General features: G+C 46.9%; 1 protein-coding gene across 1 annotated transcript in view; it reads right to left on the bottom strand.

Moving 5' to 3' along the window:
• The window catches only part of loxl4 (lysyl oxidase-like 4), a 41,524-nt gene extending 29,490 nt beyond the window's left edge, over positions 1-12,034 (bottom strand). Inside the window, exons 1-5 of the mRNA XM_084321880.1 lie at positions 11,929-12,034; positions 9,240-9,598; positions 6,010-6,308; positions 3,919-4,133; positions 2,962-3,053 (exon numbers count right to left, since the gene is read on the bottom strand). Coding sequence (XP_084178006.1) covers positions 2,962-3,053; positions 3,919-4,133; positions 6,010-6,308; positions 9,240-9,573 — 940 coding nt within the window. The 5' untranslated portion in view covers positions 9,574-9,598; positions 11,929-12,034. The remainder of the gene's footprint in view (positions 1-2,961; positions 3,054-3,918; positions 4,134-6,009; positions 6,309-9,239; positions 9,599-11,928) is intronic.
• Positions 12,035-14,295: the final 2,261 nt, after the last annotated feature.

Here is a 14,295-nt window from a genome sequence, read left to right as displayed (position 1 = left end):
AGAGAGAGCGCGAGAAAGAGAGAGAGAGAGAGAGAGAGAGAGAGAGAGAGAGAGAGAGGGGGGGGGGGGCGGGGGGGAGAGGGGAAATAAAATCCCAAGGACCCTCATCTGAGAAGATATGATTGTTAGATATGATTTAATACAATTGTGATTTAGACAGTTGCATTACTTTTGAGGAGGGGAGAGAAATTGCCTGGTCAAAACAGCCTCTCATACATTCCTTCAGTATGTTAACCTCTGGTATACAGTGAAATTAAACAATTCCTCATCTTGGACCTCCTTCATGTGCGTCCACAGAACCCAATTTACAGAACGAACCGTTGCCGTATCCGACATAGTATTCTCATAGTATAGCTTTTCTTTCTGTACAATATGGCACAGCGCCACAGGTCATCGGTCACGGTTGTCATCGTTATCTGATTACAATCGCCTGTCGTCGGCAACCGTCTGCGACTGAATGCTATCAATTACCCCATTCTTACAGTGATCCGTTCATACATTAAACCGACCTAATCGTCCACTATTATTCGGATTACCCAGGCATTCGAATTGGTGCAACTTCACATCCAATTCACAATAGCCTGGATAAGCTGTTACCCCCAATTATGAGCAACCCAAATGAGGTACCTGGGGATATACTGGCATTAACAGGGATACTGAGGGGATTACAGACCTAATCCTGTTTAGAGAGGGTCTGGAGAGTCTGCGGTTTCCATGGCGATATCTGGAACCTTTCTATTCATTCCCGCGTGCCTGCCGGCACTGAGATATGCGTGAGCGGCATGAATGACATCTTTAACCGGGGATATGAGTTATTATCCAAAACAGCTGTGTGCGTGTGTAAACACACCCATCGAGAGAAAATAAGACTCTTTATCTCTTGAAGATGGTGAACTACAGGTACAGATTTGGAAACAAAAAACAGATCATCCCCGGCCTGTGTGGTTAGGTGTCCCCACCGCCTTAGACCGTACATTAAGTGTGTGTTGGGTCATACGTGGGGCGAACTCGAACCACATCCATCCCGGTGCCTTGTAATTGAAAAATTTGAAGAAATAAATTCAACATAATGACATAAATCTGCCAGGTTGAAGTTTTCTACAAGCTTTTTCTGCCTTTCTGGTGGTGCATATATGATCCACTTTGTAGTGGCTTAGGTTATGGATCTTAAAGAGGCCGCAGACAGAGTGCCATTCCTTCTTCTTCCCTTGACCTTAAAGGAAGGTTTAGAAACAAATGTCCCCGGCGGCGAGCTGCGCGGGCTCCCGTCCAAGTCCTTCAGGCCGCGACGGCCTCGTCTGCCTTTGTCGCGTGTCCTTCTTGGGGAGCAGCCAGAACTGTTACGACACCACGCAGATATTCAGACACACAGACGCAACCGTACCGGTTCCCTCGCATACTCGCTTCAAACGTCTTATACCATGATACTTTTTTGCAATGGAAAGCTATTGGAAACATTTGCAACTGTAACAAGTAGACGATGTTTCTTCCGTCTTGTGTCCCCGGGATGCTCGCAAATATCCTTTGTGATAAGCTACAAGTTACTTAAATAAAATGTACTTAAAAACAATTCAAAGTGGATGCAACATGTACCCATGTCCCGTTCCCTTGCACACTCGCATCACTCAAACGTCTTAGCCCCTCTCCTCTTCTAACTAGCTACGGCATGAAACCGACAGACCCGGGAGAAAGCGCCGCCGCTCCGGATTATGTGCCGTTTGTTCATCACAACTTCTCCTCCTCGTCGGCCGGCGAAAAATAGAATCGATTTATGTCTCCGCCCGTGTTCCCATTTGCGGAGTTTACCGGAGCTAGTTTACTTCAAGGGCAATGCCGGAATCCTCCCCTGCATGGCGAGTGATTCATACTCCAATACGGGCTATTTGGAAACCCTATAAAAGAAGTTAGAACAAGTATATAAAGAAAATGAATCACCCCCCCAAACAGTAGCGGCCATTCGGCAGCACAGGGAGCTATACGGGGCTGTCGCCAAATGACGCACAAAAAAAAAACAGACGACAAAAGGAATAGCTAAATCGTGAATCACCCACGAGAAGAACCGGCGACTCTTATAGGGAGCTTAAACTCCAGCTGGGTGTCTCATCCTGTCCAGTGAGACTAGTTAATGGACAGAGGCCCTTTTTTCCCTTTCTCCCTTCTTATAATAGCACTGGAATACTACTCTCTGTTAATGTGTGGTCCTGCTGTCGGGGGGGGAGAGCGGAGCCATCCCCAAACCACCACCCTCCGTCTATTTTCTCAACAGCGGGAGAGGAAGTGCACTTGGGTGTCAGGAGGGCAAATGGAGACACCGACCGCCACAGCGCCCACGCACCACGTCCACACGAGGCATGCCAGGACATACGTTTGTGGGCACAGACGCACATAGACACACACACACGCCAAGAGTGTGCACCCATAGCATGAAGAAGAAGAAGTCTTTATTTGTCATGCAAATTTAACACACACATGCGATGGGCGACCCACAGGAACACACACATGCACTGAGTCGCTGATGTCGTCCTTCCCACCAAAGGGCAGCCGGGAGCAGACAAGGGCTGCAGCGTGCGCCGCGTCCGGGGACCAATCCAAGTGCTCCTGTCCATCTTCGTCAGGGACGCAACAGCATTGGCGATCTGTTGTGCATGTTTTTCTCGCAAGCACGGCGGGAGAACATGCAATTTCCACACAGAAAGGCCCGGTAGATACCCCACCTGGGTAACTGGCAACACGGCAACCTGGTCCCCGAGCGGGAATCGAACCCAGGACCTTCTAGCTGTGAGGCGACAGTGTTAACCACTACACCGCCGTGCCGCCCATACAGCACTGTGTGTGTTTCCTGCCAGCGTGTGCACAGACACAGACACACATAAAGGAGTTGGCAACATGTGGAACATGCTATTGGAACAGTGACCTGATGAATGACTTAGTTAAATCCACAGAGGGTTCCCTGCCAATAACGAGCGGTGAGCGCAGTGAGAGCCCCGCGCTGCCTGCCGCCCTGCTCCACACTCTGTCCGCGGCCCTGACACACTACTACCGTGTGGACGGCACTGTTAGACAACAGTCAGCGGTGATAGAAGAACTCAATTCACAGGAATCTAAACGCTAAAGTGAGTCTATTTGTCTGAGAGTTGAGGATAACATCGAGGACAGAGAGGAGAGAGACAGGCGGGGGGGGGGGTGCAGCAGCGGGACAGGAGAGAGAGATGTACAGTAGATGGGGAGAGAGAGAGAGGGGTGCAGAGGCAGAAAGAGAGACAAGGAGAAAGAGAGAGATGGAGAAAAAAAAGAGAGGAAGAGAAAGAGAGAGAGAAAGGAAGAGTGAGAGGAAGAGTGAGAAAAAGAGAGAATGGTGCAGAGGCAGAAAGAGAGACCATGAGAAAGAGAGAGAGAGGGAGAAAAAATAGAGGAAGAGAGAGAAAAAGAGAGAGAGAGAGAGAGAGAGAGAGAGAGAGAGAGAGAGAGAGAGAGAGAGAGAGAGAGAGAGAGAGAGAGAGAGAGAGAGAGAGAGAGAGAGAGAGTTGGTGATGTGAGTGGGGGTGACTGCATGGCCTATAGAGAGGTATAAAGAAAGAGAGGGGGGAGTCCCTTTATCATCATCCTGAGCATGGGAGGAGGAAGGTGGGAGAGAGGGAGGAAGGAGGAGGAAGAAGGGGCTGGGGGAGGAAGATAAGCCAGACAGAAAGCTGTATTAAAGGGGATGCCTGCTTTTTTGTTGTTCTTTTACTTTTACGCTCAGGTTGTGTGTTTATTCGTGAAACAAAGAGATGAATGACTTAGGTTGTTGCACTCAAGACCTCCAGTCTACAGGCTACAGGCACGGCGCCTAAGATGGAGCTACTCGCTCGGACGAAGGTCAGTGGGGGAATGTTCTCTGTCGGAAAGCCAGAAAGGGAGGCTGCTGCGTGGACTCACTTGTACGTCCTGGCGTTGTGCTGCTCTGCCTCCGGGAAGCCGAGCATGCCGCACACCACTCTGCTGGTGTTCAGGTTCCAGCCCAGGTCGCACACCTGCCGCCACCTCCCGGCGTGCCTCACCTCCACCACGCCCTCCGTGATCAGGGTCCGCCTCTTGGTGGCCATGAGGATCGGCCTCAGACGCACCTCCTCGATCTGCACCTTACTGTGGCCCTGGGGGGAGACGAAGACATCAGAGACCTGTTTGACGCTTTGAGTGTGATCCCCGGGTACAGAGTAGTAGGGGTGGGGGGGGGGGGGGGGGGGATCGATACGTAGTAGTATCGCGATACTTTGCGTGGCGATACTGTAACGATCCAGGGACGTCAAGTATCGATATTTAATTATTCATTAAAAAAAAACTGTAATAGTACAGTAGTCCACACACACGCACACATGTGCATTCAGTTAAGTTGGAATATGATTGTAATACAAACAGTTCAGTTTGTCAGGTACATGCAACACAGCAGTGTTTACATCTGTCTGCATGAGAAAATACCATGTTCTGCAATAAAAAAAAATATTGAAGTGAGATGAACAGACTGAACTTTATTTTATTAGATAAAACATGTTGACAAAGTTTTATCGTGACGCAAGTATCGCGATAGTATCGTATCGTGAGGTCTCTGGCGATTCCCACCCCTACAGAGTAGTGAACGTGATTTACACCGGTGGGGTTACAGACGGTGTGCTTGAATCGTCCTACTCCGCAGCAGCACATGAATTCACTCTTTTGTTACCCCCGGGGCCACAGTGGCCAAAGCATACAGAGTTTACAGAACGTCAATGGCATACGGAGCGCCAAAGTAGTTTTTAGAATAGAACAGAACCCTCATATACAGTTTGCAGGCTCGCCTGCGGCAGATCCTATGTTTGAACACAAGCTTCCGTTAAAATCTTTTCAAATTGACGGTGCACATTCATGACCCCTAGAGACAGAAATTTGTTGATTTTGGTGACGCCGTGACCCTTCCTCTAGCGCCACCGTCAGGTCAAACTTTCACTTTTCAAATGAGTGTATCTTGAATAGCTCTCATTCAAATATTTTCAAATTCGCTGCGCACATTCATGACCCCTAGAAGAAGAACACTGTTGATTTTGGTGACCCCATGGCCTTTTCTCTAGCGTGACCATCAGGCCAAAACTTTCACTTTTCAAATGAGTGTATCTTGAATAGCTCTCGTTCAAATATTTAAAAATTCGCTGCGCACATTCATGAACCCTAGCAGACGAACACTATTGATTTTGGTGACCCCATGACGTTTTCTCTAGCGTGACCACCAGGCCAAACATTACATTTTTAAACTAGCATATTATCTCCTGATCCGTTGAAGTCATAGTCATGAACCTGATATCCAGATGTTCCTTGTCAACGCACAATTTCCACCAAACTCGACAAACATGTTTGCCTTACAATAGCAAGGAGGCCTGTGAAGTTCTGAGTCATCCTCAGCCTCACGGTGGCGCTATCGCGATGAAACTAAAAACATAAACGACTCCTCGTTAAAAAGGTGGATTGAGAAGTCGGGGGCCATTCTGGGACGCGTCTAGTTTTTTACCAACCGCGTTCGCGTTCTGCGATCTGATTGGCCACTGACGTTTCTGGTCGTGTGACATGTGCAGCCAATCGTGTGACGCCTGTTTCTTTCACCGGTTAAGCTTAGGCACTCTTTCTAAGTTGGTTAAGGTTAGAGTTTGTCTTAGAGCAGGGCGATAGAACACCAGCCCTGATTCCAAACTCTAACCTTAACCAACTTCGAAAGAGTCGCCTAAGCTTAACCAGTGATAAACTAGGCGTTAGGTAGTTTGCATGCTGTTCGAGGCAGAAATGGGCAAAGACACAGGCGTCACGCGATTGGGTGCACATGTCACATGACCAGAAACGTCAGTGGCCAATCAGATCGCACCAGAAACGTCAGTGGCCAATCAGATCGCAGAACGCGAACGTGGAACTTGGTAAAAAACTAGACGCTTTTGGGACACACCCACCGCCGGCCACCGACTAGCAAAAAAAAATTCAAGTCTTTCAACCCGTCCATCCCTGTAATACCTGGTAGCGGGGCCTCTGAAGCCTGGGGACCTCCTGCTGATGCCCATTCCCGTAGTTGCCCTGCCTCGGGGTCCTGCGGCTGGCCATGATGTTCTGCCACTGGGGCGAGGGGCTGACGTTGGGGTGCAGGGCGATGGAGTGGCCCCTCCTCGCCGTCTGGTCCAGCCGGCGCTCGGGGCTGCACACCACCCCCAGGTCCTCCGTGTGCTTACAGTCGTTCACTCCCCAGCCGTTGTGCTTGCAGTCCTTCAGCGACTTCTCCGAGCCGTCACAGCGCACGTTGTCCATCCATATGATGCCTGTCCAGGGGAGTGACGGGTGGTTTTAAGTTTCAAGTTTTGTTTTATTTGTCACATATAAGGTACATTTGTTTATTTATAGGGATGCTCGATGTTGGCTTTTTTACCGATACCGATATTGTCCAACTCTTAATTTCCGATACCGATATCAACCGATATCAACCGATACCAATATATGCAGGGTTTCCCAAAAAACGGAATAATTTCAGGTAATTATCATTACATATCTCTTGTTGTGTAATTAACACAACATTATGCATACTTTGACAATAAATAAAATAATAATTAGTTCTTACTTGCTTAAATAAAGGTTAAATAAATGTTAAAAAATTAAAAATTAAAAATTAAAAAATATAAATTTGAAAACCGATACCGATATTTTACGATATCACATTTTTATGCCAATATCGGGCCGATAATATCGGACATCCCTATTTATTTGTTTATTATATGGATCCCCATTTGTGCACACCCATGGGTGAAAGACTATACTCTTCCTGGGGTCCATGTACATTAAGATTGTGCTTCATACAGTAAAAAAAATAAGGAAAAAGAATAAAGCCCAAACACTATACAAAATACACAATAATACAAAACTAAAGTACAAAATGCAACAAAATGCAGAAATGAGGTACGGATGTAGTGCAAATCTTTTAGTAATAAATAGATCAAATATGGTGTAGTATTAAAAAGTGTTTAAAGTGTCTAAAGTTAATGTTTTTAAGTGAGTGTGTTGTGCATGTGGATGCAAGTGCAATGAATGTAGAATGGATGGGTTCTTTGTTCGTTGAACAATATAGCTCCTGGTCAAATTCCGAATCAGGTCTCTGACATCAAGACCACCTTATCATCTCCCCCCCCCCCCCCCCCTTAATTGGCTGATATCAATCCCTGTCTCCTGAGCCGTTCAGCCATTGTGTAGTCGTGTGATGTGTGCCGGGTGCCAGTGAATGGCAGCCATTGAGCCTGCGTAGCCCAAGGTTGGGTGCTATAGCACAGTAAATTTCGCAGAGTAAATTTTACTCAAACGGAGTACATTTTGAGTAAAATTTACTCTGCGAAATGTACTGTGTACACACAGTGGTAGTGCAGGAGGCAATTTCCACCCTACATTGTGGGGAGCGCTTTGAGTGTCTAGAAAAGTGCTATATAAATGTAATGATCATTCAATATAGAGACTAGCAAACAGAGGGTCCTGAACAGCTAGTTGACTTTAACTGGCAGCTTGATTTAGGGTTAGACCTCAGCGGTGCGTTTAGTAAATAGACACAGTATTTCACGACAACAACAACAGCATCCCTAGCCAGGGTGCCTCAGCTCCCAACCGTCTCTCTTTAATTTGGATTTAAAGGGAGCAATAAAGAATGTCCATAAACCACAGCAAGTGTAGAGCAACTCTGGCAAAGGCAACACTGTCATTATTCTAAAACAAATGCCCCACTCTGCCCATATATTTGCAGTGCCAGTCTACCAGGCGACAGTAATGAGGACTAGACTGGAATCTGTAACAAGTTATCTTTGTCGCTTTATGACGCTTTAGTCGCTGCCGAGTTATTTTGGATGTCTTAATTGGTGGTCTTTTGTGAAGCCGTGCTGTTAGGGTGTTGTTGGCATGCATATTATATAGCTTGGGGAGGCTTACGTTGGGAAGGTCGGGGCTGTGGCACAAGCACAGGTTTTTGATAGTGGCGGTGGAAGGGCTGATCCGGCTAGGTGCGTGTATCGCCAATAGCCATAGGGCTATAACTCAACATGTGAAATAATGAGCGTGCCAATCAAATCAAAGGTGCTGTAAGTGGTGTTTTTTTTTGTTGTTAAAATAAGTGGTCTATGTTAAAACAATAGCTCTACATTCCAACAGCCATCACTGATATAGAGTGTTTGGTCAGCAACGTGGGTCTCTCAGTCCCTCAATAAACACAATATACTGTACCTTTCCTGCATGGTATCCCGTTCCCACTTTATCCAATCAAGAGCAAAAAATGCAAAAAATTGTCTGACAAAATAAGAAATAAAAACTAGTTTTAAGCAAATGTGTCCTTCAAACAAGTAAAATGATCTACCTAATTTAAGCTAATTTGGCTCAGCAATATTTCTTAAAATAAGTAAAAATATCTAGGGTTCTCTCTCCTGATTGGGTAAAGTGCATGCACAGAATACCAGAACATTTATTTTGTGTTTACTGCAGAGCGGAGGGACTGAGAGACCTGTGTTACTGACCAGACACTCTATATCAGTGATGGCTGTTGGAATGTACAGCTATTATTAACACTTATTTTAACAAAGGAATACCACTTCAGCACCTTTAAAACTTGCTCTGGGGTAGGGCGGCTAAGTGGCGCAGTGGACAAGGCGCTCGCCACTAACGCAGGAGATGCTGGGTTCGAGCCTAGCTCTCGGCGTTGCTTCCGGCTTGGCTGGTCGTTCATACTAATACAATTGGCAGTATTAGGGGGTGGGAAGCTGGTGGGTGGGGATCGGACGTTGTGGACAGCGACTCCTACAGGTCGGTTGGTGCGCCTGTACAGCAGAATCAGGAAGTATCGGGGTCAGCGTGAGCCTCCCACGCGTTACTCCTCTCCGCTGAGAGATCGCGCTGTGCAGGTGAAAAGATGCGACGGCTGCCTCCTCGTGTACCGGAGGGGATACGTGATGCAAGGCTTCGTCCACATTGCAGCCGACCAGTGGGAGGCATGTTCTAGCAAAGTTCAAGACAGGGGAGGGTAGAATTGGATAATACGAAATTGGGATGGGAGAAAAATAGAAAATGGGGAGAAAAAGTAGACCAAAAAAATAAAACTTTCTCTGGGGTTAAACACATGTAGGTTGGGGAGCTTGGGTGTATATGTCATTTCATTGCCTGGATCACTTGTCAAGATATTGACCGTCCTAGCCTAAATTGAATTGTCACACTTGTCATCAACTTCTCACCTTCTCCCTCTCCGTACTTGGCGCTGTGCGCCCACGTGATGCCGTCCTGGAAGCCCAGCTCGCGGCACACCACGTTGGCCAGCTTGATGTCCACCTCGTCGTCGCACACGGTGCCCCACGTGTTGTTGTGCAGCACCTCCACGCGCCCCTCGTTCGGTCCTCGCGCGTAGCTGCCCGCCAAGCGCACCTTGGCGGCCGGAGGGGGAGGGGCGCGCGCGGTCCGGCGCGGGGGCGACGACGTCGACGAGCTGGTGTTTTGCTGCGCGCGCGCGGGGCAGGAGGAGAGGGACAGGAGGAGGAGAGAGCTGAAGCAGAGGAGGAAGGAGCGCGCCATCGTGTCTGTGAGGAGGGGAGGGAGGCTGGAGGTGGAAGGAGAGAGAGGGAATACTGAAGTGGAATGTTTGTATCACAAACAGTAGTATATTTGCAAATCTGGTATGTCATAAATGTATAGATGTAGTACTGTCTATCTGTATGTCGTGTATGTCATATGTTATGATGAGTTGAAAATGGGGGACCCTGATGTAAACAAGACGAAAGTCTTTCTCTGGTCTGCATTTCCTTAACAATTGTGTGTATTGAGCTGTACTGTATTGTACCCATTCTGCAATCTGTTAATAAAGTTTTCAATCAATCAAGAATGCTGGGCCACTGTGATCCAGAGTCAGTTGCCTATAATCTCTGATTTATACACACCTAGCACATAGGAGAATAACAGAACACACCTACTATTTATTTAACCTTCACTTAACCAGTGGCTTTTTTTTAATACCATAATCGCAAGACAAAAGTATTTCTCAGGTCTGCATCCCCTTAACAATTGTGTGTATTGAGCCGTACTGTATTGTACCCATTCGGCAATCTGTTAAATAAAGTTTTCAATCAATCAATCAATCAATCAATAAATGATATCTGAGTTTGCATTTCAGCCCTTTTAAGCCTCCATCATGCTGCCTAAAGCCGGCACCTGTGTGGTTAGTCAGCACAATGAACTAGCCTGAGCGAGAGGAGAGAGAGGCATGGCTTTTTTCTAAAAACAGACCAATGGTGACATCATCTGGACACAACGATAGGTCTAATCTAGACTAGAGCTCACTCCACACAGTACAGGGAAGAATCGAGAGGTGGCCACTGCTGTTTGTAAACATTCGATTAAATATACAATGACATTAAATATGAATTAAGAGAGAGATGTACAGTGTAGCCCGCACAACACAGTCGTATAGGCTTATATTAAATAACTGCAATTCCAACGATTCATGCCAAATTCATCATTCATGCGTATACACAGTAAACGGTTCAACGGAGGATAAACCACATATAGTTAGGATTGCTTTCACTCTTGTCAAACATAGACATATAATTAGTGATCATCTACGTGCTTTTCGGTGCCGACATTTATACCTCACGCAGATCCCCTACGGCGGCTAACAACCCGACCACATTTAAACTGCGCACAGACGGATAGAGACGGGCAGGTTGTAACTGGAGGTTAAACAATGTGTCAGAGGCCATGAACAACGGTTTTATTAAAAGCGCTGGCGTAGACGCGTGATTTTTTTCCGTAGCCTATGCGTGCGAAGACGCTCTCTGATTGGCTAGCCGCGTACAGCGAACCTTAACCCTAACCTTAACCTTAATCTTAACCCTAACATTAACCTTAACCTTAACCCTAACCCACTTCGAAAGAGGGCCAAAGCATAACCACTTTGATTTGAAGCAGAGAATATGTACAAGGCGGAAGAGACCCTTCAGCGCTAAACCAATCAGAGAGGGTCTTCGCAAACATAGGCTACGGAAAAAAATCACGCTGCGTTTAGTCGGCCGCCGCACCACGCGAGGACTGGAGGGCAGGAGGTCACGGCGAGTGTTCTACCATAATCTGGAGCACATACGGCTGGAGTTTACCACAAGCCACCAGACTAGACAATAATGGTAAAGTTTGGCAGTGGCTGCTGGTGAGTCTGCTACCAACCTGTGTTCAATTAGTCTCTTTCGTACTGAACAAAATGTTTATAAATCAATCAAAATCACTTTAATCTTCAATGTCTCTTGTTGATGCAAACGATCGAACACTGTGCAGAATCTACTTACCTACTTTAATAATAAATCACATGTAACAGCGGGGTCGTTTGAGACGTAATCTCACTCCAATTAAAGTAAGTGAAATGTTTAGTGTCTAGATTTGTATCCTTTGTGAAATCCTTCAGGAGCATATAACCTACTCCGGTGTGGACCCGACAAACTTTCAAGACACAGACGCCCCCACAATAAGCACTCGTTCCAAAAGTCTGAAATTTGGTTACATTAGTCAATTTGGCTTAGAAAATCACAGTATAATAATACAGCCAAAAACCAAAACAGTCGAGAAGCAGAGAAAGGAAAAGCAACCTACTGTACACTTAAACCTCAGCCCTTAAACACCTGTTAGATTTGTACCAGAGTGTAATTTCACTTAACACGCACACAATCAAAAGCAAGAAGCATATTCCTAACGCACAAAACATAAAATTCACCCTGTTTAGACAATCCGTTAGATGTGTATATACTAGAGTAGAACACTCGCTTAACATTGATTTAAAATCAAAAGCACAAGCGGTTGCCGGATGAAAGCGCAAGTAAAAAAAAAAAAAAGGAAAGGACTGAGGAGGTGAAGGAGAGGAGAAGGTGAGAGGGGAGCGCTACCTACCTGGCAGACAGCTATAGCTTTGCAGTCCCTGGACGTCAATGTCTAAGAGAGAAAGACAGAGTGAAGGAGCGTGTTCTCCTGAGTCAAACCTCCCTCCCTGCCTCCCTCCCTCCCTTCATCACTTTTTCTACCCTCCCACTGCTCTCTGTCATTCCCCCTCTCCCTCTCTCTCTCTCTCTCTCCCTCTCTCCCTCTCTCTCCCTCTCTCTCCCTCTCTCTCCCTCTCTCTCCCTCTCTCTCTCTCTGTGTCATACAGGGTTATTTCACTTGATGATTTAAACAGAAATGCTGACCTGCACACAGTTGGGGTAATTCGATTTTGAGTAACCTATTGATACATTTGGTTGCATTTTAATTAATGAATGCTGGTAATTTTGCCGGTGTGACATCTGACGGAGTCTGCCTGATTTAGAGAAGCCTCCACTCTACTATAGCTACTCAAGATTTATCATGAGTTCAATCACCCGATCCATTCAGTCTCTTTGGCCAACTTCATTTGTTGTCTGTCTGTTTGGCCAACTTCATTTGTTGTCTGTCTGTTTGGCCAACTTCATTTGTTGTCTGTCTGTCTGTCTGTCTGTCTGTCTGTCTGTCTGTCTGTCTGTCTGTCTGTCTGTCTGTCTGTCTGTCTGTCTGTCTGTCTGTCTGTCTGTCTGTCTGTCGCCCGTCCGTCCGTGTGTGGGTGTGTGTGTCTGTGACATATCTCGACAAGTAATGGCCGGGTTGTCATGAAATGGATCTAGCGCCACCATGAGGCCAATCTTTCCATTTTCAAACAAGCGTATCTCCTGACCCATTTGGCATACAGTCACAAAAGTCGCTGTGAACATTCATGTACCCTAGAGGGAGAAACCTGTCGATTTTTGGTGATCCTGAGGAATTTCCTCTAGACTTATACTCAGGGTTGAGACCGTTGAGACTGACAATCATCTCGTTTCCGTCATCTACCCAGGAACATTTTGCGTGTGAATGTGAATGAGTGTTCAGCCTTGGCGGAGGTCTGCACTCTACCGAGCACATTCTTCTAGGTGGTACTGTTATAAATACGGATGATTAAGCATAGATACTGGTGACAGTTGAGTGTGACTTTGAGATGCTGTTTATTATCAGTATGTCATAGTGGCTGTGAGGTGGGCGTGTCCCCATCTCAGATACTAAGTTAAAGGAGCACGCCAACATTTTGGGAAATAAGCGTATCGTCTTCTCCAGAGAGCGACAATAAGATGGATACCAGAATGGAAGCGGACATCACGGTTAGCCTTCGGGAGAGGTGTTAGTTGGACGATGCCTAGGCTAACCAGCATTGTCCGCTTCCATTCATTGTGCTATGCTAGGCTAACATGCAGCCAGATAGCTTTCTACTGAACGCACAGAGAGGAAACTGGTGTCTATCTTCTTGTCTCTCTCTGGAGAAAACGGTAAGCTAATTTCCCAAAATGTTGGTGTGTTCTTTTAAGACCACAATAATATAATATAATATAATGCACGACCTCTTTAGAGTGTCTTTATTCGGCATGCAACGACATGGGACATGCAATGGGCGGCACACACACAGGAATACACACACACACGTGCATCGTCTTTTTCTCAGGGTCGCCGATGCGATTGAGCTCTGCGCTTAACCCATCCCGTCGCCCTTCCTCCCCAAGGGCAGCCGGGAGCAGACAGGGCGTCGGCGAGGTACCGCACCCCCGGGGACCAATCCAAGTGTTCCTGCCCGTCTTCGTCAAGGATGCGACAGCGTTAGCGATCTGTTGTGCATGTTTTTCCATTGGGTGTATCTTATCGGGGCGGGGGGGGGGGGGGGACCCTTGCGAGCACGGGGAGAACATGCAAACTCCACACAGAAAGGCCCCGGAGATACCCCAGCTGGGTACCTGGCAACGCGGAAACCTGGTCCCCAAGCAGGAATCGAACCCTGGACCTTCTAGCTGTGAGGCAGCAGTGTTAACCACTACACCACCGTGCCGCAATGTCTCCTCCAGTTAATTCTAACATGGTAGAACCACCCCCTGCTATATCTGTTCTTCTGTGCTGGTGGCAGCTGTATGCCACACTGAAGTGTTACTACAATACCTTTTGTTTGGCAGATGACTAATAATCCACATAACAATGACATGAGATGGGAGTCACCCTCGCAGACAAAACCAACGTACTGTAAGTCCCATCATCATCATCCCATTTAAGGAATCCATCTACTACAGAGAGTGACACGTTCAGCCGAACGCACAATTGGAGGGGGGCTTCCCACCCTCCAGAACATTTACAACAAGCGGTGCAGGGGTAAGGCTAAGAGAATCATCAAGGACTTCAGCCACCCAAACAACTGCCTCTTTGAACTGCTGCGGTCAGGCAAGCGATACCGGA

Source organism: Notolepis coatsorum (assembly GCF_963971535.1).
Source record: "Notolepis coatsorum genome assembly, chromosome: 9".
NCBI classification, from domain to species: Eukaryota; Metazoa; Chordata; class Actinopteri; order Aulopiformes; family Paralepididae; genus Notolepis; species Notolepis coatsorum.
The sequence above is the reverse complement of the archived record's forward strand: the minus strand, read 5'-3'. Positions and strand labels throughout refer to the sequence as shown.